The sequence below is a fragment of the Eptesicus fuscus genome, chromosome 7 (assembly GCF_027574615.1).
Source record: "Eptesicus fuscus isolate TK198812 chromosome 7, DD_ASM_mEF_20220401, whole genome shotgun sequence".
Taxonomy (NCBI): Eukaryota; Metazoa; Chordata; class Mammalia; order Chiroptera; family Vespertilionidae; genus Eptesicus; species Eptesicus fuscus.
Window position 1 is genome coordinate 57,591,666 of NC_072479.1, and position 19,763 is coordinate 57,611,428.

At 59.6% G+C, this 19,763-nt stretch overlaps 1 protein-coding gene across 2 annotated transcripts; it reads right to left on the reverse strand.

Annotated features, from left to right (window-relative positions):
* Positions 1-3,129: 3,129 nt before the first annotated feature.
* Positions 3,130-19,399, reverse strand: NR4A1 (nuclear receptor subfamily 4 group A member 1). 2 transcript variants are annotated; one of them, XM_028144401.2, is made up of 8 exons: positions 19,366-19,399; positions 17,273-17,376; positions 7,277-8,154; positions 6,375-6,504; positions 5,953-6,104; positions 5,426-5,628; positions 5,157-5,335; positions 3,130-3,952 (listed from the first exon to the last, which is right to left on the reverse strand). In XM_028144401.2, the coding sequence occupies exons 3-8, from the start codon at positions 8,150-8,152 to the stop codon at positions 3,696-3,698; spliced, it is 1,797 nt and encodes a 598-aa protein (XP_028000202.1). In that variant the 5' UTR covers positions 8,153-8,154; positions 17,273-17,376; positions 19,366-19,399; the 3' UTR covers positions 3,130-3,695. The 2 variants fall into 2 exon arrangements, with proteins under 2 accessions (XP_028000202.1, XP_054575039.1); XM_054719064.1 differs by lacking the exons at positions 17,273-17,376; positions 19,366-19,399 and adding an exon at positions 10,843-10,991.
* Positions 19,400-19,763: the final 364 nt, after the last annotated feature.

The following is a 19,763-nucleotide window of genomic DNA, read 5'->3' on the forward strand; positions in this document are numbered from 1 at the left end:
GAGGCCAGTTCTTCCAGTTGCTCAGTGGAAAGAAAGGGCCGCCCTCCAGGCCAGCCCTGGGGCGGGGCAGGGCGGGTCTGGAGGAATCAGCCCAGAGCCCTGGACCCCAGCAGCCAGAGTTCTGAAAAGCAGCCCCCACCCCTGGGACTTCTCTTATTTCCGAGGCCCTGGGCAGGGAGGCCCAGTGGTTAGGTAGTGAGACACCAGCTCAGCCACTTTGCAAGCCAGGTGACCTTGGAAAAGTCATTTCCTTTTTTCAGACCTGAATTCTCTTTTGTGAAAACAATGGCTACTATTATGGGCTGTTTGCTCTGTGCTGGGCCCTGTCTGAACCACTTTGCAGGCATTCATTACCTGTCATCACCACGGCAGGTTGGTGAAACAGGCACAGTGATTTTCTTCCTCTGCCGATGAGGGTGCTGAGGCACAGAAAAGGCGAAGTCGCTTGCTCCAAATTCCACAACCCGTAAGAGCTGTAGCCGAGACCTGAACCCCGGCAGCCTGGCCCCAGAGTCCTTGTTCTTTACCAGGCTGCTGTGTTGCCCGCCCGTGAGGCGAGGAGAACCACACCTTCCTCAGAGGGTGAGAGTGAGGGCTTGAGATCACAAACATATGAAGAGCCTCGTGGGCAGTGGAACGTTACACTGTAAGTGGAACAACAGATGGATGTCTCTCTCTCTCTCTCCCCCTTACTCTCTGTAAAAAAAAAAAAAAGACTCGGATTGGTGAGGGGTGGGGCCCTGAATCTGAACCTTTACCAAGCACCCACGGGCTTGTGATGCAGGTGGCCTGGGGGCCACTCTTTTGAGAAACATGAATTTAGGTCGACCCGACCTGAGGCCCCAGGTCTCGGGCCATCGGTTTCCTTCCAAGGAGCTGAAGGCAGGCCGGGGGACACCTGTTCCTTTCAGCCCACGGTTTCCCGGGGCCAGGACCCACCTCCTGGGCGAGACGCCACCTCCCCGGGCCACTGGCTCGGCTCAGGAATAGGACAGAGTCAAAGGCCTTCCCAGTGCTCCAGCCGGTCTGTAGGTCCCCAGGGAGCCCCAACCACAGGCCCTCACGGGGTTCTGGGAAGACAGTCCCGCCCCAGGCCTCCAGAACGTCCACCTGTGGGGAGGTGGGGCGCCCGGTGACCCGTGCACGGCCACGGCCGGCAGTGTGTGGGCCTCCAAGCACGGGGCCCTGGCACCCCTTGCCAGAGCCCTGAGCGCGCTTCTGTCGCAGCACCCGCACCTGGCGAGGCGGGCAGGGCCTGGGGGTGTCAGGGAATCTGCTTCTGTCCTCAGCCCTGCCGTCAGCTCCATGCTGCTCTCCGAGGAGCCCCTCTTTCTCACCCGGCCTCAGTGTCCCCGTCTGTTCAGTGGGGAGGTAAGTCTGGTGGCAGTGCTCTGATTAGGGGCAGAGGTCCCTGGGGAATCTCCCACCAGCTGGGGCTGGACTGAGTCCCTCCGCCTTTGCGTCTTTCTCCTCCATCTCCTGCCCTTCTGCACAGACAGACGTGGCGCGCAGGCCCGCCCAGCGTTTCCCGTCTGTTCAGTGGGGAGGCAAAGGAACCACCTGGGTGCTTGAGGAGGGGCCAGGGGTGGGGGGAGGGGTGGGGCAATGGAGGCCTTGGACCCTACAGATCTCGAAGCCCCCTAGTGATGAGAATAGCTGCCGCATACTCTTTATGCTTTCATTGGTTGATTCCTATAGGTGCCCTGACTGGAACCAACCTGCAACTTCGGGGTATCACGACAAGGCTCTAACCCAGCGGTCAGCAAACTGCGGCTCACGAGCCACATGTGGCTCTTTGGCCCCTTGAGTGTGGCTCTTCCACAAAATACCACGGCCTGGGCAAGTCTATTTTGAAGAAGTGGCGTTAGAAGAAGTTTAAGTTTAAAAAATTCGGCTCTCAAAAGAAATTTCAGTCGTTGTACTGTTGCTATTTGGCTCTGTTGACTAATGAGTTTGCCGACCACTGCTCTAACCCAGTGACCTACCCAGCCAGGGCTGCCCGTCTGAATCTGTGAGGTCGTCTCGAAATCTGCATTTCGTTTTTATTTTTTATTTCACTTTTTGTTAACCCTCACCTGAGGATATCTTCCCCATTGCTTTTCAGAGAGAGTGAAAGGGAGGGAGGGAGAGAGAGAGAAACATCGATGTGAGAGAGACACATCCCAACTGGGGGTAGGGAGCGAACGCGAAACCCAGGTACCTGCTCTTGAGGACTCGAACCTGAGACCCCTCAGTGCCGCTGTTCAACGCTCTACCCACTGAACCCACCGGCCAGGGCTAGGAAAGCTGCCTTTTAATCCAGCTGACGAAGCAGCTGATGAGCTTGGGGGAACACCTACACAGGGACACTTGGGCCCAGGTAGGGACCTCAGAACACTCTTCTTGCCAAGAAGTCAGGGCCTGCCAGCGACCCGGGTCCTGACGCTGGGCTGTGAGGCATGTGGGGAAGAATGCCGAAGAAGAGGATGGAAAAAGCGTGTACTAAAAACAGCTGTCACCACCATTCCGGGCTGCCCTGGCCCAGCCCCACACCCACTCCGGGATTCCTGCAGCACCAGGAGGTAGGCTCCGCCCCCGTTTTACCGACGCGGAAGCCAAATCAGAGATCGTCGCCCCAGGGCAGGACTTGGATGTTATTCCCCTGCCAGCCGGCCTCCACTGCGGCCGATTACCGGAGGCTTTCTAGTGTCAGCTCCGGTCTCAGTGCTTCTGGAGAACAGCCCCAGGAAGCTGATGCCATTATTACCCACCTTTTACAAAAGAGTAAACTGAGGCCTGGTAGGTCAGGCTGGTGATATCCAAGGTTTACCCAGTCACCTGTCTCTTTTTATATATAGATTTTTTTTTTATGTTTTATTGATTTTTTTTTTACAGAGAGGAAGAGGAGAGGGATAGAGAGTTAGAAACATCGATGAGAGAAAACATCGATCAGCTGCCTCCTGCACACCCCCCACCGGGGATGTGCCCGCAACCAAGGTACATGCCCTTGACGTGAATCGAACCTGGGACCCTTCAGTCCGCAGGCCGACGCTCTATCCACTGAGCCAAACCAGTTAGGGCTCACCTGTCTCTTATGTAATTGGATGGGGGGGGGAGGGGCGCGGGTGTCAGAGATAGACAGAACCCCAGTTTCCGCTACATGTCTATTTTTTATTCAATATATTAAATATATTAATCAGAAAAGTCACATACTATAAATCCAGGAAAATACACAAATATAAATGTCAGAATCTGTCATTTGTCTTCCTCCTCGAGTGAGTTTCTGTACATGTGGAAGGAGGTGGCAAGAGAGAGTCAGGAGGAAGAGACTGGGAAAGGCTTGCCCAGGCTGGTGGGTCCCATCCCTCCCTCTCCCCCTCCCCCCAACCTCAACCTCTCCCTTCCTGTATTTACAGCAGCATTTGGCTTATTTACAGCACAGCGGCGTGTGTTAAAAATGGTTTATCTTACAAAAACATGAAGGCCAGGGCTGGGATGGGAGGGTAAGACAAAGAGTAGGGGTCTCCCCCATGAATGCATCCCCCTCTTCCAGGGGGTGACCTCCCAGAGTACGTGAGGAGGCCAGTCAGTCTGCAGCGCCAGCCCCGGCGGGGGGGGGGGGCGGTACTCCGGGGGATCCAAGGGCCATGGGCTCAAGGCACGTGGGGTGGCGGCGGAGTGTGCGCACGCAGTGCACACGTGCCCCTAGGCTGGGGTCAGAAGGGCAGCGTCTCCATAAAGATCTTGTCGACGATGGGCGGAGGGGGCACCAAGTCCTCTAGCTTGAGGTAGAAGATGCGCTGCAGGCCCTGGGTGCACAGGGTCCGCAGCTCGGGCAGCTTGCCCAGCAGGCGGGACAGGCAGCTGGCCGGCTGGGGCTCGCCCGCCACCGCCGAGATGTGCTCCTTCAGGCAGCTGGCGATGCGGTTCTGCAGCTCCTCCACCCGCCGAGGCTCCTGCAGCCCGTGCCGGTCTGTGAGGAGGGCACAGGATTAACCACCCTGGACTGGACCCCTCCAAGACCTGGCCTCACCCAGGCCCCCAAACCGCTGCCACTAACCGTCCCTCATACTCCTCCAGCACTTGGCAAAAGCACGTCCACACACACGAAGCCACTTTGGAGCCTCATGAGAAGTCTAGGAAGGCGGTAACACTCATTACCCTCATCTTCCCGGGGGAGAAACTGAGGCCCGGAGAGGTTCAATGACTTGCCCAGGGTCACGAAAAAGAAAGGAAACCCTAGCCAGGTTTTCTGACGAGGCCAGTGTTGTCCCCCAAACTGTTCCAAGAAGCCCTGGAGCTGAGCAGGGGTGCCCTAGAGGCCCCCTCCAGGGACAGCTGGCCTCACACCACAGAGGCCTCAGATCCTGCGGGGTCCCCTGTGAAATTTAAGTAAAAATGGGATGGGGGCAGATTCTGGTGCTTTAAAAAAAATAAAGCATCACCTTGGCTGGTGTTGCTCAGTGGTTATAGTGCTGGCCCACTCAGTGAAGGGTCACGGGTTCAATTCCTGGTCAAGGGCATGTACCTGGGCTGCAGGTTGGATCCCCAGCCCTGGTGGGGGCACATGTGGGAGACAACCAATGGATGTGTGTCTCTCTCACATTGATGTTTCTCTCTCCCCTCCTCCCTCCCTCCCTTTTACTCTCTCTAGAAATCAATGGAAAAAATATCCTTGGGGGAGGATTAACAAAAATAAGTAAATAATAAAAGAGGGAGATCTGAAAACCCCTGCATTGAACACCCAGAGCCCATCCTGCATAATTCTATTTACAGAAAGCACACAAGAGGCACAGGGAACCTGTACTGTCAGAGGTCAGGATGGAGTTGGCCCCGGGGGTCGGGGGCACAAGGAGGGCTTTTGGGGGACTGGTCATGCCTGTGTCGTGACCCAGGTGCTGGTTACACGGGTGTGCTCCGTTTGTGAAAATGTATCCTCCGTGCAGTTACGCAACGTCATCCAGGTAAGGCTTTAAAAATAAAGCACAGCCCGAGGCCACACACAGCACCTACACGGTCTGGCTCTTGGGTCGCTTGGGATCCTTCACAGACGGGCCTGGGCTTTGCAGTCCCGCGCAGCTGGGCCCAAGCCCCGGCTCTGCCTCCTGCCCGCAGTGTCAGATGCCAGCCCACCAGGGCCCTCAGGCCCTCCCCCGCCCCCAGGACTGGCCACTCACCTGTGATGAGGACAAGCGCGGAGAGGCACGCAAAGGCAGGGACATCGACCACCAGGCCGTGCAGGGACCGGGAGAAGGCCAGGATGCCGTCGATCCAGTCGCCGAAGCCCCGGGTGCACTGCAGCCGGTGGAGCACCAGGCCGGAGCAGAAGATGAGCTTCCCCTCGGCTGGCTTAGACCTGGAGGGCGGGGAGGCGGGTGGTGGTCAGGGGGGCTCCCGGGCGGGCAGGGCAGCCGGGGCGGGGCCGGGCGGACGGCAGGCAGCTCACCGGTAGGCCAGGCGGAGGATGAAGAGCTCCAGGAAGGCCGACTCCAGCAGCAGGTCCTGGTCGCCGGTGCACAGCTCCGCAAAGCCCGGGATCTTCTCGGCCCACTTGCGGATGACCTCCAGGGACCCCGAGAGCAGGTCGTAGAACTGCTGCACATCCCGGGCGTCTTCCTTCCCAAAGTGGGGCAGCACCAGCTCCTGGAACTAGGGGGCGGCCCAGAGGGGTCAGCATGCCACGTAGGGCCCTGGGCCAGGGCCACCAGGCACAGCCACCTCATGCCTCAGAGGCCGGATCTCGGCGGTGGGAGAGGAACTGAGATCCCGCCCACCACGCCTCCCAATCCTGACATATTCACCCAGGGCAGAGGCTGCTGGGAGGAGCACATGTTTCCAACTGGCCACCCACCCAAGGGGCACATTTTCCCATCTGGTCAGCCACAGGGGCTGCTCCTCTTTCAATGTGTCCAACAGCTGAAGAGGCGCCTTGGTAACCTGCACGGGGGCACTGGGTGTGGGCTGCGGGCTCACCTTGGAGTAGTCCAGTTTGGCTGTGCTGGGCCCGGAGTCCAGGTGCGCCCGGACCAGGGAAGTGAGGAGATTGGCAGGGGAGGCATCTGGGGGCTGCCTGGGCTTGGAAGGGAGCCGCCCCCGCCGCCCCTTCAGGCTGTCTGTCCGGACAACTGCAAAGAAATGGCAGGGGTGAGGAAGGGAGGGAGAGACCTCTCAGCCCAAGACGTGCACAATGCTGGGAAGACCAAGGACCTAGAGCCCCTGAGACCCAGGGGACCCAACGGGGACCGCCCCGGTAAGCAAGGCAGGGGGACCAGAGGTGGGGCAGAAACAGGGTCCAGGCGCGCCCTCCCCCGCGGCCCGCCGGGACGGACGCCGGGGCCTCCGCCCGCCACACCCGTCAGGCCCACCGCTGTCCCGTGGCATGTCCCACCACCCACCTTCCTTCACCATGCCCACAGCCAGGCACTTCTGGAAGCGGCAGAACTGGCAGCGGTTCCGCCGCCTCTTGTCCACAGGGCAGTCCTTGTTAGCCAGGCAGATGTACTTGGCATTTTTCTGCACTGTGCGCTGGAGGGGGGGCAACACGGAACAGGCTGTCAGAGCGTGTGGGGAGGGGGAGCCGGGGGGGCCTGTCCAGATCCTGCTGCCATCCCAGACAAAAGCACTCTCTGTTCACAGCTATTTTTCTAACATTTGGGTGGCAGGGGAGGGAGAGGTGGAGGGTGGGGGGAGAAGGAAAGTCTTGGGGACACTGGGGGAGGCTTCCACATCAGGAGGAAGACCCCTAGGACCCCAGACTAGGGGCGAGGGGCTCCCTGGCAGCCCAGACACCTGCACTGCTCCTGTGCCTGCATCCGCCTGTCCCTTCCTTGAGGCAGACAAGAGAGGGCCGCGGAGGGGGGGAGGGGGGGTGGTGACGGGAAGCTAAGCAGGCACCCAGTGCTGGGACAAACACACAGCCTGTTCCCAAGTCCACCCCCAGCCCTCGAGCACCAAGCCCTCTTCCCAGATCCTTTCATCTCCTGCCAGGAACACGAGCGAGCGAGCGCCTGGGGGCCCCTTCCCACCAGGGCCTTGATTCGCGGAGGATGGGCAGAGGGAAACCAGAGGCTGGCCATTAGCACATACTCTCTTGAGGACGCCTGCAGCCCACACCCTCTGCCCCTATCTCACCCCTCTCTCCATCACACTGCAGTCCCCCTGGCCATTTCCTGGGGACCTTTCCTGAAAAGCAGGAGTCACTGGGAGAACCCACAGGAGACTCCCACAGACCCGCGGGGGTGAGAGACCAGCCTGTCCCCACTCCTCATGAAAAGCCACCCCCGGGGCAGCCCAGTACCTTGAAGAAGCCCTTGCAGCCCTCGCAGGTGCGGACTCCGTAATGCTGGCACGAAGCATTGTCCCCACACACGGCACAGCGGCCCTCGCTTCCGGCCGGGGCCCCGCTCCGGGACTTGGCTGAGGTCACGGGCACGCTCAGCATCCCCGGGCCCTCGAGGTGTGGAGAAGTGGGCGCCAGGCCTGGGAAAGCCGTGGGCATGGAGTAGCTCTCTCCCTCCACCAGCTGGTGGGTGGCCTGCGAGGGGAACATCTTCAGGGGGCTCTGGGCCAGGCTGGGGCCGGGGCAAGTGGGGGGGCTGAAGGAAAAGAAGGCCGGCGGCTGAGGGGGCCCCGGAGCCTTGGGCAGCTGCTCTGTCCATGCCCGCAGGCCTTCGTAAGTCTGGTTGGGTGAGAAGGGGCCAAAGGAGCCGTCCCAGGGAGAGAGCTGGGATGGCTGGAGGCCGGGCGTGGGTGGTGACGGGGCTGAGCAGGGGCTGCCATAGTAGTCAGAGCCGCTGGAGGACAGGGTCTCATCCAGCGGGCCGCTCAGGGTGCCGGGGTAGCAGCCGTACACCTGGAAGTCCTCGAACTTGAAGGAAGCAGACGCAGGGGAGGTGGCTGAGGACGAGGATGTGGAGGAGGCCGAGGAGGAGGCTGAGGAGGACGGCTGGGCTGTTCCCGGCAGCTGGTAGAGGAAGGTGTCAAACTCCCCCGTGTAGCCGTCCATGAAGGTGCTGAAGCTGGGCAGGGCCGTGGGCGCAGTGGGAGCCGCCTCGGGGCTGGCCAGGTCCATGGTGGGCTTGCTGAGCTCGGGGGTCAAGGGGTCAACTGCCAGGTGGTCACGGGGTCCTGGGCTTGGTGCTGGTGTCCCATATTGGGCTTGGATACAGGGCATCTCTGGAGAGGGAAGACACCGCGGAGGGGAGTCAGTGAGAGAAGCCTGAAGCCCGACTCTAAAGACAGACCCCTGAGCAGCCAGGTGGCAGGAAGGCCAGCCAGACATGAGACCCTGAGGTGTCAGAGCCACTAAGTCAACCCCAGAACCCAGGAGAGTCCTGGCCCCCGGCCACAGCACCATCCCCACCTCCTTGTCACAGAAAGCCGCTGAGCAGAGGCCCAGCGAGAGTGGTCTCAGTCGGAAGGCCTGCCACACCCAGTCAGCCTGGGAGCCCTGGGGAAGGCATCCAGCCAGAATCTCTCTGTCAGAACAGGGGGAAGCTGTGTTCCTCCAGCGCCCTGCCCTCCCTCGCCGGGGAAGGCACGGGTGGGGGCTGGGAGAAGGGTGGGTGGGAGAAGCAGCCAGGCCCGGCCTTAGCTCAGTCCCCAGGAACAGATATGCTGTTTCTCCAATCTGGCACTTCTGGGAATATTCCCAGGCACCGCCTAGCCTCTGCAAAACTCCCCCTCTTCCCGCCCCGCCGCCCGCCCCCCCCCCCCCGCCCCCCAATACCTGGGAAGGACATCCTGCAAATGGAAGAGGAGCTGGGAGTGAAGGCCCCACTGCCTCAGAAAGAGGCCTAAGCAGCAATGAACCTGTCTCGTATCCCTGCCCCCACACTGCATACTGAGCAAAGGCTGCAGATGCCACACGCACACCGGTCCTGCCATCTGGGGATGGGTACCCACTCTGCACTTGCCTGGGATGCTCCCAGAGGCAAAGAGGAAGAGAGCCCAGGACTCCTCACCCTGTCCCCAGCTCCCCAGGGGATTGGGTAACCTGGCTCCAGACCTTTAAAGGCCATATGCTGAAGAGAGAGAGGCTGAGAGGAGGCAGGAGGGAGGAGAGAACAGCCCCTTGGATGTCCGGGAGAATGGACAGTCCCTAAGAGGAATTTCTCTGCTACCCCCCAGCATTTTTCTCTGTAATTTTTATAAGAGAGCTCCCAGAGTCCACCAGGAGACGGGAAGTGGCTCTGCAGGGAGAAGACATCCTGCCCTGCCTGGGTCCCTCCATGAAAGGGTGTCTGTGCTCTGAAAACTTCAGGAGCTCAGACAATGGGGTTACAACCCCCCCACACACACACCCCAAATCCTGAGGACCAGAGAAGCATCACTCTGGTGGACCCGTAAGTTCCCAGACTGGTCATAAACTAACAGAGAAGGGGTCCAGGACAGTTTCCCATCCCACCTCCACGCCTGGGGTCTGCACAGCTCTGGCCTCACCAGTCAGGGAGGGACGCTGGGTAAGAAAGCAAGCTGGAACAGAGCACCGTAATCAAGGGGGGCAGCAGGAAGGGGCAAAGCACCCAAAGAGTCCTCGGGCTCTAGCCTTTCTCCCACCTCCGTGGCCCTAGAGAGGGTAGCACCACCCTGACCTAACACTCCCACAAGCAACCCAGACAACAGAGCCCCAGGAAGCTCTGGCCCCACCCACCCAGCAGCACCTGTCCACAGCCCACAGCACCTGCGAGAGATAAGGTGGCCACGTCTGCCTGCACTAGGGAAGCAGGGGCAGGGATGGGTTTGGGGTGGAGGAGAGGCAGCAGCCACGAAGGGCTGGGCGTTCCAGCTTTATTCAAATCCTGTTTCTCCACTTGGACGTCCCACATCCGGATCAACCCCCACCAACCTATACCCCCCCCCCCCCCCCCCCCCATGCAGGTACTTAAAGGCACAAGACACGGACCCACATGGGGGTGGAGACGGCAGCAAAGTCCCACAGGGAGGAGGAAGGGGCGGGGTTGAAGGAGGGAGGGGGCGAATCCGGCTCCAGGCAGGTCCTGGCAACAATGTGGCTTGCACCTGTTATGCTGAACCCGCCTCAGGCTGCACCCTACCTGTCTGATCCAACAGTGACTCTGGGGGTAGAAGGATGGGAGTATCCTCCAGATAGCACCACACCAGAGACCCCAACATTGGTAACTGACATCCAGCATCCCCAAGGACCAGGGTTTCCACATATCCCACAGACACACACACAGGGTCCAAGCTACAGCTAAAACACGTTTCCTTGTTCTTCCACCCCAAGAAGACTTTCTTATCCCATCATGCAACGGCACCCCCTCCACTGTTCAGCCACCAATGCTGGCCATTTCCTTGGGCAACCCAGGGGTCTGCTAACATAGTTGGGGCAGAAACTTCAGGCTGTATCCTGCGAGCTAAGCCGCAGCCTCCTAAGTGTTAAGAAAACTTACTAGGAGCATGGGGAGGGGGCTGACAAGCTGGGACGAAGGAGACCCTTTTGGAAACCCAACGGATCCCAGCAGCTGAGCTCTCTGTACCCCCCCCCCCCCCGCTGTACTGAGAACCCCATCAGCACCTCAGTCCAGGGCGCTGTGTGCCCAGTTGAGCACCCTGGGAGACTGAACTACAGACAGACAGCTTCCTACTGGACAAGTCCCGACTCCTGGCGCCAACCCTAACCCCCTGAGGCTTCCACCTTGCACAGACACTACCCCCCGCACCAAGCAGACTCTAGTCCAGCCTGGGTCCTTGCTCCGTTCCAACTGCTCCCCGACAACTCCAGAGCTGCACCCTTACAACATCCTTTCTACCCGCGCGTACACCCATCTCCTTCATGCAACACCCCGAAAAACCGAGACAGAGAGCGCTGATGAGCTGCACGCTCCCCGCGGGGGTACCTACCCGGCCGGCTCCTGCTTCCCCAGCCCGGGACCAGCACCCCGAGTCGATGCCCGACGCCGAGTGCGCTCCTGCCGGGACCAGCACCCCGAGTCGATGCCTGACGCCGAGTGCGCTCCTGCCGTCCGCACACTCCCCTAACTTTCGCAGCCGCCACCGCTGGGGCTCCCCGGCGGAGCCGACCCTCCTCTTAAGCGCTCCGTGACGCACGGGGAGGGGCGGGGGCGCCTCTGACGCACGGCCGGCTAGCCCTGGCCATACAAGGGCGCGGGGGGCGGTGCGGTTCCGGCGGGAGGCGGCGCAGGCCGGGGAGCCCGAGGGGGCGGAGCGAGAGGGGGGCCTGGAATGTCTGCGCGGGTGACGCACGCGGGGTTCCATTGACGCAGGGAGCGCGGACTGTTTGATCTATAAATAGTGCCCTCGCGCCCGCCGCGCCGGCTAAAAATAGCAACTCGTGGACTCCCGAGGCTCCCCCGCGGGACCCAGGGCCCGGCCCGGGGTCCCCAGGTCCGAAATAACCGGCTGGAGGGCCAGAACCCAAGGAGAGGGCGCTCTGGAGCCGCGGCCGCAGGGCTTCCCCGACGAGGATCTCCTCACCCTCCAGCCGCTCCCTGGGCCGGCTCCCTGGGCCGGCTCCGCCTGGCACCCTCCCAAGTCCTTCCTGGAGGCCTGGGATTGGGGCGGGCAACTCGGGGACACACCTGAAGACCCTGCGCCCCCACCTCAGCCCTGTGCACTTGACCGGGCTCCCCCTGCAGAGTCTCCCCGGCGGGGTCTGGGGCTGTGAGGTTGCCCCAAGGATCAGTAAGAGCCTTATTCTCTCCCCGCAATTTCCTATGCAAAATACCTTCCGGAGGGCAGGGGTTTGCCAGGCGGAAGATGGACCAATGGGCTCTACCCCACCCGCTGAACTTCATTTCTCACCAGTCCCCACCGCAGTCCCTTCCAGGCTGAGTGAACTCTGGTGGGAAATTACCGAATTTCAGAATTGGGTTGAGCCTGAGAAACTTTCTCGAATTTGTGCAGACTCTTCCCCATTTTATAAATAAACAAACTCAGAAATACGGCACTTGTTCAAGGTCACACAGAAAGGCGGTGATCCCCACTGACTGCATTTCTAGGGGATCTTTTCTCGCCTTCCCCTGTCCCGCATGAGGGATTACCCACACGGCCACCTCACCTCCAACACCTGTGGAAAGCTCTGACCAGCCCTGTATCAGGGCTACATCAGGGCACAGGCCGTGCTGCAGCCACCTGGAACCTTCCCTGGTCTGGTTGTCACCCCTCCACCCCCATCCTGCCCCTCGCCTGGGAGCCCTTACCTGCTAGGAAAGAGAGGAAGGAAGGGCTAATATTCATAAGGAGAACACACACACACACACTGGGGCCCCACCCAGCCCCCTTCTCCCCTGCAAGTCAACATGGAGTTTCTGCTTCCACTGAGCCTGCACCCCTGGACCCCACTCTCACCTCATCTGGGCACCCTACAGCAATTCCCTCTACCCTTGAGGCACTTTCTGCTCCTCACATCCATCCTCACCTCCGTCTCAGGTTCCCCACACCCTTGTCTTCCAGCCCCCACTTCTGTCCACTCAAAGGTCCAGCCAGCACCTCAAACTTCGTCTGTTCCAAGCAGTGCTTGCCATCTGTGTACTATTCGTTACCCCACTTCTGCTCCTGATGCCCTACATGCAACTTTTCGTTTTTTCCTGAAATTCTATTTTGGAACCTCTCTTGGGTCCCCAGTTCCTACTGCCAGCCACAGCCATGCCTCGGTGGTACCTGAAGGCAGCAGCAGCAGACCAGCCGAGTGAGGCCAGTGACCTCTGCTTTTCCTTGCCCGCACCCATTAAGAAAACTAAAACCACCCCTTAACCAGCTTGTCTCCACTTCCCAAACCCCACTGTCCACCCGCATGGAGCAGTCTTCACGGAACACCAATCCCATTCCGTGATGTGGTCAGGACCTGCCAGAACACGCCTATTACAGCATGCAATCTCAGTGTGGACCAGTCCTCAGGGACCGCTGGCTTCTCCCACACCATCTTCCAGAGACCCTTCAAGGCCCCCTGGGTAAAGGGGAAGCATGGGCAGGATAATGCCAACGGGACCATCCAGGATCTCCACCCCACTTAAGCCAAAATTTTTCTTTGTCTTGGGCCTTGGCATAAGATTTTGCTTAGGAAAAAAAAAAAAAAAAGGATTCAGCTTAAAAAAAAAAAAAAAAAGGCTTGACCACTAATATCATTCATGTCCTCCCATTTTGCAGATTAGGACCCAAGGGCTCTCAGAGGATCTGCACCTGGCTCAGGCACACACAGCAAGTCCGGGCTGATGAAACTGGGCTGGCCGCCCAGTCCCCCAGCCCGCCCTGGGACACTTCCTCCCGACCAACACGGCCTTCCTCAAAAAATAAAAATAATTTCAATATGTCAGCAAAAGATGACTCGCCAGATCAGCGTTCTTCCCTCCATCCCCCATCAGCCAAGCAGGTGTGTTAGCTGCATGTGCTCAAGCCCAGCCTTAACAGTTCTTTGACAACTGGGCCAGCCTCGAGCCCTAGCACCTGCCTTTCCTCCGGACCACTGTCCATTTCCCTGCTCTCGTGGGGAGGCCCACCCAGGAGCCCCAGGGAATGCGCATGTGCTGAGGAGCTGTCCAGGGCCCCGGCTAAATCGCCACATCTCAGCCCCAGCCTCCGGATCTGTGTCTGCAGCCCAGGCCCCACCTTCCCTGGCTGCCGCAGGTTTGCAGGCTGCAGTATTGCTGCTCCAAAGGCAGAGGGGAGGGGAGGCAACTGCGTCTGCCACCTGGCCACGCTTGTAGGAGGGGAGGGCTGCTGGGAGGTCTAAACACATTACACTCTGAAAACAGGAGACAAAGGTGGAGTCCCTCTGTGGGAGCACAGCCAGGGCCACCATGGGGCACCCCTGTGGAACACCTAGCTTAAGAGAGAGGGGGAGAGGGGAGGGGCTTGGGGACCTGGGCTCCTCCCTGCTGGCCAGGTGGCCTCCAGAGGAGGTGGACTCTGAAGGGAGTGGCATCTGGCCAAGGCAGGACTGTGGGGAAAGAAAGGCATATTTGATGCAGACTCTGGGAGACCTAGACCATAAGCTGGTCCCAGGCTGCACAGGGACTCCTAAGGGACCCTCCCCCCTTTCAAGAAGCCCAGCCTTCAAGAGTGAAACAGCTCTGGTGGGGGGTGGGGGGACAGGTAATGATGAAACAGGTAATGATGAGAGATGTATCCAAAACTAGAGGGGAGAACCAGAAGGTAAGGAAGGGCCAGGATAACACAGGAAGGGCAGGGATGGAAGATGTCACATTGGAGATAAGACAGCCACCCATGTCAGGCTCCCACTGCAGGCCCAGCCCACCAATGTGCCCTGACAACTCTCCTCCCCTCCCCACTGCCCCCATATAAGGACCTTGGGTTAAACCTTCCCACCACCACCTGGGCACATTGCTCCTCTTCCTTCTGTTCTAACCCTGCTCATCCTCTAAGGCAGCTCATGTGCCACCCCTGGGTCAGCCTCACGTAATAATAAGCACCTCCTCGCTGGGGGTTGGGGGCACGGGGAATTACCGATCAAGGGTCAGCCCAGGGCACTTCACATGGATTCTTCCACGAACCCTCTCCTCAGCCGTCCAGGAGAATTCTGACCCACATTTTATAAATGAAGAGATGGAGGCTTGGGAGCAGGACTCACACTCAGGTCCCCTAACTCTCAGCTTTGTGCTGGACCCAGTGCCCCCTTGTTTCTTATAAGGGCACCCCAGAACCAGGCACACACAAGCATCTGTAAATCGAAAATAGTGGTTCCAGGAGGGAGTCTTCGGGGGGACTGGAAACCTTCTGGCTCACAATCTGGACATGGCCACCCACTCTGGAGTCGTCATGACACTATACTCTTAAACTATCACACCTGTCATTTGCATGCTTTGTGGTACATATATTATACTTTCAAAAAATAAAAGCGTAACTAAAAAACAGTCACGCCTCAGTGAAAGCAATATCTATATGTAAATGGTACAGAGGCCGCTGGAACTGACTCATTCACGTGTGTGCTTCTGAAATCACAGAGGAGCAGCGGCTGTTTCTCGTGATGTACTTGTTCTCATGCTACACACTCAGAACACAACTACAGCTGGGAGAGGCCACGGTCTCTGACATTAGAGAGGGGTCCTCACACACACAGTATGTTTTCTGAACAACTCACTAGGCCCTTGCCCCTCCTAGTCACACCTTAGGGTGACTTACCATGTGTTCAGCCACACCCGTCCCCCACCAATGTGTGAACGTTAGAGCAAGGCCCTGTCTCCCCCAACTTGGCAGGGGCACCCCTCATGCATCCTCAGCAGGAGTCGCCCAGGGCCGTCCCAAACGGGTAGCCAGTGTTCCCAGCCCAGGGAGGGCGTGGAGATGAGTGAATAGAGGATGGAGGAAGTGGAACTGCACAGCCCCTTTCCCACGCTGGCCCCTGACCTCAGGGTGCCCCCTCCACTGCTGTGCAGAGGGCAGGAACTTGCCCCCCTTTCACCAAAACCACCCCCACCCACAGGCCTCCACACCCACCCCAGGGTGGGCAGGGAGAGGGAGCTTTGCCTCCTCTCCCTGAGAAGTGGCCAGGGGACCTTCCCCGCCTCAGCCCCAGGACCTATGCCTGCCCTGACCTGGCCACTTCCTCTTCCTGCCCTGACCGTGGGCAGGGGGTTTGTGCTGGGGGTGGGAACACACTGCCTACTGTCCCAGGGGGCTTCTCACGGACATATGTTATCTCTCTGAAAACAGGCTCCCAACGATGTGGGCAGGTGAGCCACTGCCCCCCACCTCTCACCCCAGCCCCTGGCTGGGGCAAAAGACAGAGGAGCTCTCAGAGGCATCTGTGACCAGGAGCCAGCAAACCTGGTGTGCGACCAGGCCCTTGCCCTCTCCGAGACTGTTTCCTCATCTGTCCAATGCAGACAGCATCACAAGTCCCAGCGCTGTGAGAATTCACTCTGCTAAGCGGGGCGGGGGGCGGGGGTAAGAGTGAAGTGGAGCACCGTCTGGGGATGGGGGTTCTAGGCACCTGCAGCAGGATCCTAGGTCACAGGGAAAAGAAACAGACACCAGGGTCCTCAGCTAACCTGGGGAGCCGGCACCCCCCTTCTTTAAGAACCAGAGAAAAACAGCGCTTGAGTGAAAGGAAATGAGAGTGTGCCCAGAGATGTGGCTCCACCCAGCACCAGAAAATTCCAGACTCTGTATGCAGCAAGCGCTCAATACTCTGAAGAAAGCTAGTTAATTAAGGAGGGCAGGCCTCTCTCCATAGAGGTCATTTTTAGTCCAGTGATTTCTCAACCCCACTTCCCTCTCGGCCAGACGGAATTAACATACAGCACAGAGGAATAAGATTCGACTTCAGGAAGAACAGCCAGAGCTGGGAAACGCAGACAGGATCACGGAGTTCCTTTGGGAAAGGACAGCCCAGACCTCATGTGGACCCTCCTCAAAACCCCTCCTGTGCCCCTCCGTCGGCTCAGCTCCTGGCCAGCCATTCCCTCCTCCTCCCTTGGAGGGTCTCCCATCGGAACAGCAACACCCACCCAATTCTCCTGCCCCTGCCCAGGGTCTCCACCCAGCCACCTTGGGCAAAATTTCAAATTCCAAAATAAAAACCCGCTGATAATGAGCCCTAGCCGGAAAGACTGAGGCATTTTCCTATTGTTAAAGTATTTTTAGTCACAGGCTCTGGATTCGTTTAGAGGCTCACGTTCAGAAAGGGAAAAGGTTTTGTTTTTTTTAAGCACCGAGAAGGAGCGCGCAAGAGCCTCCCACGTAAGGAGCTGCCACTGTTCCAGGCCGGGCCGGAGCCGCTGGCCTGGGGCCTGGGGAGCGTGTTTGTGGCAAGCTGGCTGGCGGACCTGCCAGACCTCACTCCAGCTCTGCTTCCCAGGCACCCAAACCAGCTGGGGAGCTGGGCAAGGAGAGTGGGGCAGGGGCGGGGAGCTCGGGGAAGCCAAGCCCAGGGGTCTGCCTCCCAGTCCCGGCCAGCTGGGGGTCCAGGGACCCTCCTCGAGAACCAATGCTGAAGTACCCGGGTGGACACCCGGCTCACTCCAGTGCCCCTCCCCACCTGAGCGCACCAGTGCCTTGTCCAGACCTGGGCAGCAGAGAGGAGGCTCGGGACCCCGTTGGAGATCTCCGAGGGAGGAGAAAGATGGCATCGCGTCTCCCGGTTCTCAACCACAAAGTGCCCCCAGGTCCGACTCCCATCATCCAACTGCAGGGAAGCCCTTACTCTCATTCCTCAGGACATCGGCCACCCTGGCTCCCTCCTCCTCCCCGACTCCTCGCAAGGCGAAAGAAACCACAAAGCAGACAGTCTCAATGGGGAAGGATCCACATGGCCCGGCTCTTGTGCCTCAGTGTCCCCATTCCTAAGACTCACCAGTTTCCTCTTCACGATCGGCGTTGGCTCATCGTGGGCAGCTGCACCGAGGGAGGAGAATCCCAGGCCCGGTTGGGGGCTCTTCCCGGCGGCCTCAGGGAGCCCTGAGGGAAGAGACGTGACTGCCCAGTCAGCTTGTCCTGCGCAGGGGAGGCTGTGCACCGGCTGAGCGGGCTCAGGACGTGGAGCTGTCTCCAAGCCAGCATGTCCTCCTCTGTTTATATAGCAGAAACCAGAGCGGCCTCTGGGGACAGGGGGAGCTGCCTCAGGGCCCTCTTGGCTGAAGCCCGACTTTGGCCCCGGTCAGCAAGAGCCCAAAATAGTCAACTGACGGGAGCCCCGGTGTGAGCGTGACCCTGGGCCCATGCCCAGGCCTGGCAGACAGGTGTCCACGTCACAAGACCAGCAGCTCCTGCACTCACGGGGCCCCAGCTGGCAGCCCCTCAGGGTGGCCTTGGCAGTATATCTGACGTGAGAGATTCATCCGATCGCCCAGACAACGAGGTGAACACGAGAAATCCTGTCGTGGGGGCGGCCACGTACCCAGAGGGAAGGCTGGGAGCTCGGGATGCCGGGTTTGAGCTGAGGGTAGAGGTGGGGGCCGAGTGCAGGGAGAGATACCTGGCCCGCTGCTGTCACCTCCACTCACGTGCTCCCCAAGTCGTGATCTCCGGCTGACCAGGCACACCCGCCTCTCCCACTTACAGTGATTCCTCTCCCTGCCCCCAGCCCGAGGTGGGTGGCACAGCGCCTGCTGCCAGCATGAGGCCAGGTGCACAACCCGGGCAGCCCTGGAAACGGAGGCCCTGCTTCCCGGGGCTTTCCCTTTTCCATCCAGGCTCCAGCTGGGCATCCCGCCCTCCCCAGCCCAGCCCTCTCTCTGGGACTCTCTGCACCCTCAACACTAACTCCCCAGGAGGCAGCAGCGTTTGAGGGGGGGCTGGGGAAGATACCGAGCCAGCTCCTGCTTCATCTGAGATCTCCCAAGGCCTGAGGGGGCTGTTGCTCAGAGACGCCCTCTGTTCTCTGTTCCAGGGAAGGAACAGGGGAATCACAGGATCCCTGTCCAGGGTGCCAGGGTGAACTCCAGCTCCCTCAGGTAAACACGGTAACCAGGACTATGGTGCCCTTGGCCCCATCCCAGTATCCCAGGTCCCCAGAGAAAGGGCTGATGGAAATGCCATTCCTATTACCACCACCACCACCACCACCACCACCACCACCACCACCCCGCAGATTGGCTTGTGCCTTGTCTGGAAGCATGCTCAGACAAGAAGGTGTGTCCTCACAGCGGATCAGGCCTCTGGGCTTGCCTGGAATCCAGGAGCCTGGATTCTAAGCTTGGCTCTACATGTCCTCACCATAGGACCTTGAAAAGTCACATCTCCCCTCTGTAACTCAGTCCCTCATCCAAGGATCCCTCTGGCCATGTCCACAAGGCTGAGATTTTCCCCCTCAGGAATGCTGGATCCATAGTGGGGTGGGGGTGGGGGGGTCTCTCCCAGTCCTTGCTTAGCAAGATCCTTCCCATTTACAGAGGCACCTCCCTCTACCAGACCTCACAGGACCTTCAGGACAGTCATAGTAGGCAGGGGGTGGTCAGTACCCTTTCAGGGAGGAATGGGGTAATCCTGCCTTCCCTTCATGCACTCCCCTGGGGCAGTGCCTGCACCCCAGAAACAAGCCAGCTTCCCATCCCCCATGTCTGCCCCACTATACTCCCAGCCTGGCCCTGAACTACCCAACTCCACCCCATCAGCTTCCTGGAGCGGGGCACATGCTGCCTTGAGAGTAGCTGTCATTCCCCCACCCCCACCATCACCCCATGTCACAGGGCCCAGAGTGCCCCCCTCCACCTATCCTGCTAAGAAAATGAGGCTTCCCCCCTTCCCCACCCCCACATTACCCCCACCACTGAAAATCAGATCTCCCCATGCTGAGCAGCACCTCGCCTACCACCACCTCTGCAGGGCTTCCCCCTCCATCCCCCAAACCACATCCACTTCAGGCGGCTCCACACCCACCTCTGCCCCCTAACCCCACCTGTTCGGGGGCCCCAGGGGTAGACAAAAAAACAACAGCAGAGCACTTACCACTCTGGATGGATGGCCAGACCTTGGGCAATACTCAAACCATCCTCCAGATCTCCAGGGCCTGGCGAAAGGAGCCGGACACCAGGCAGGGGCTGGAGCTGGCCTCTGTCCATGGTGGAGGCCTACAGAGGGGGAGTCAGTGTGACGGAGAAGAAACCAGCCGGCAGGGGCATTCCCTGGAGACAGCACAGACCAGTACACACAGCTGTGGGAACAGGGGCAGGACCCAGGCTACCAGGGGGCAAGCCAGCCCAAGGCTGGGCCGCAGAGCGTGGGGCCTATGCCCTAGGCAAGCAGCTCTTGGGGTCGTGGCCAGGAGATGCTAACAGCATCCGGGGCATCTCCAAGCCATGGCGACGCATGGCAGTCCCCAGCCCCTCAGCCTTACAGCCTACTCT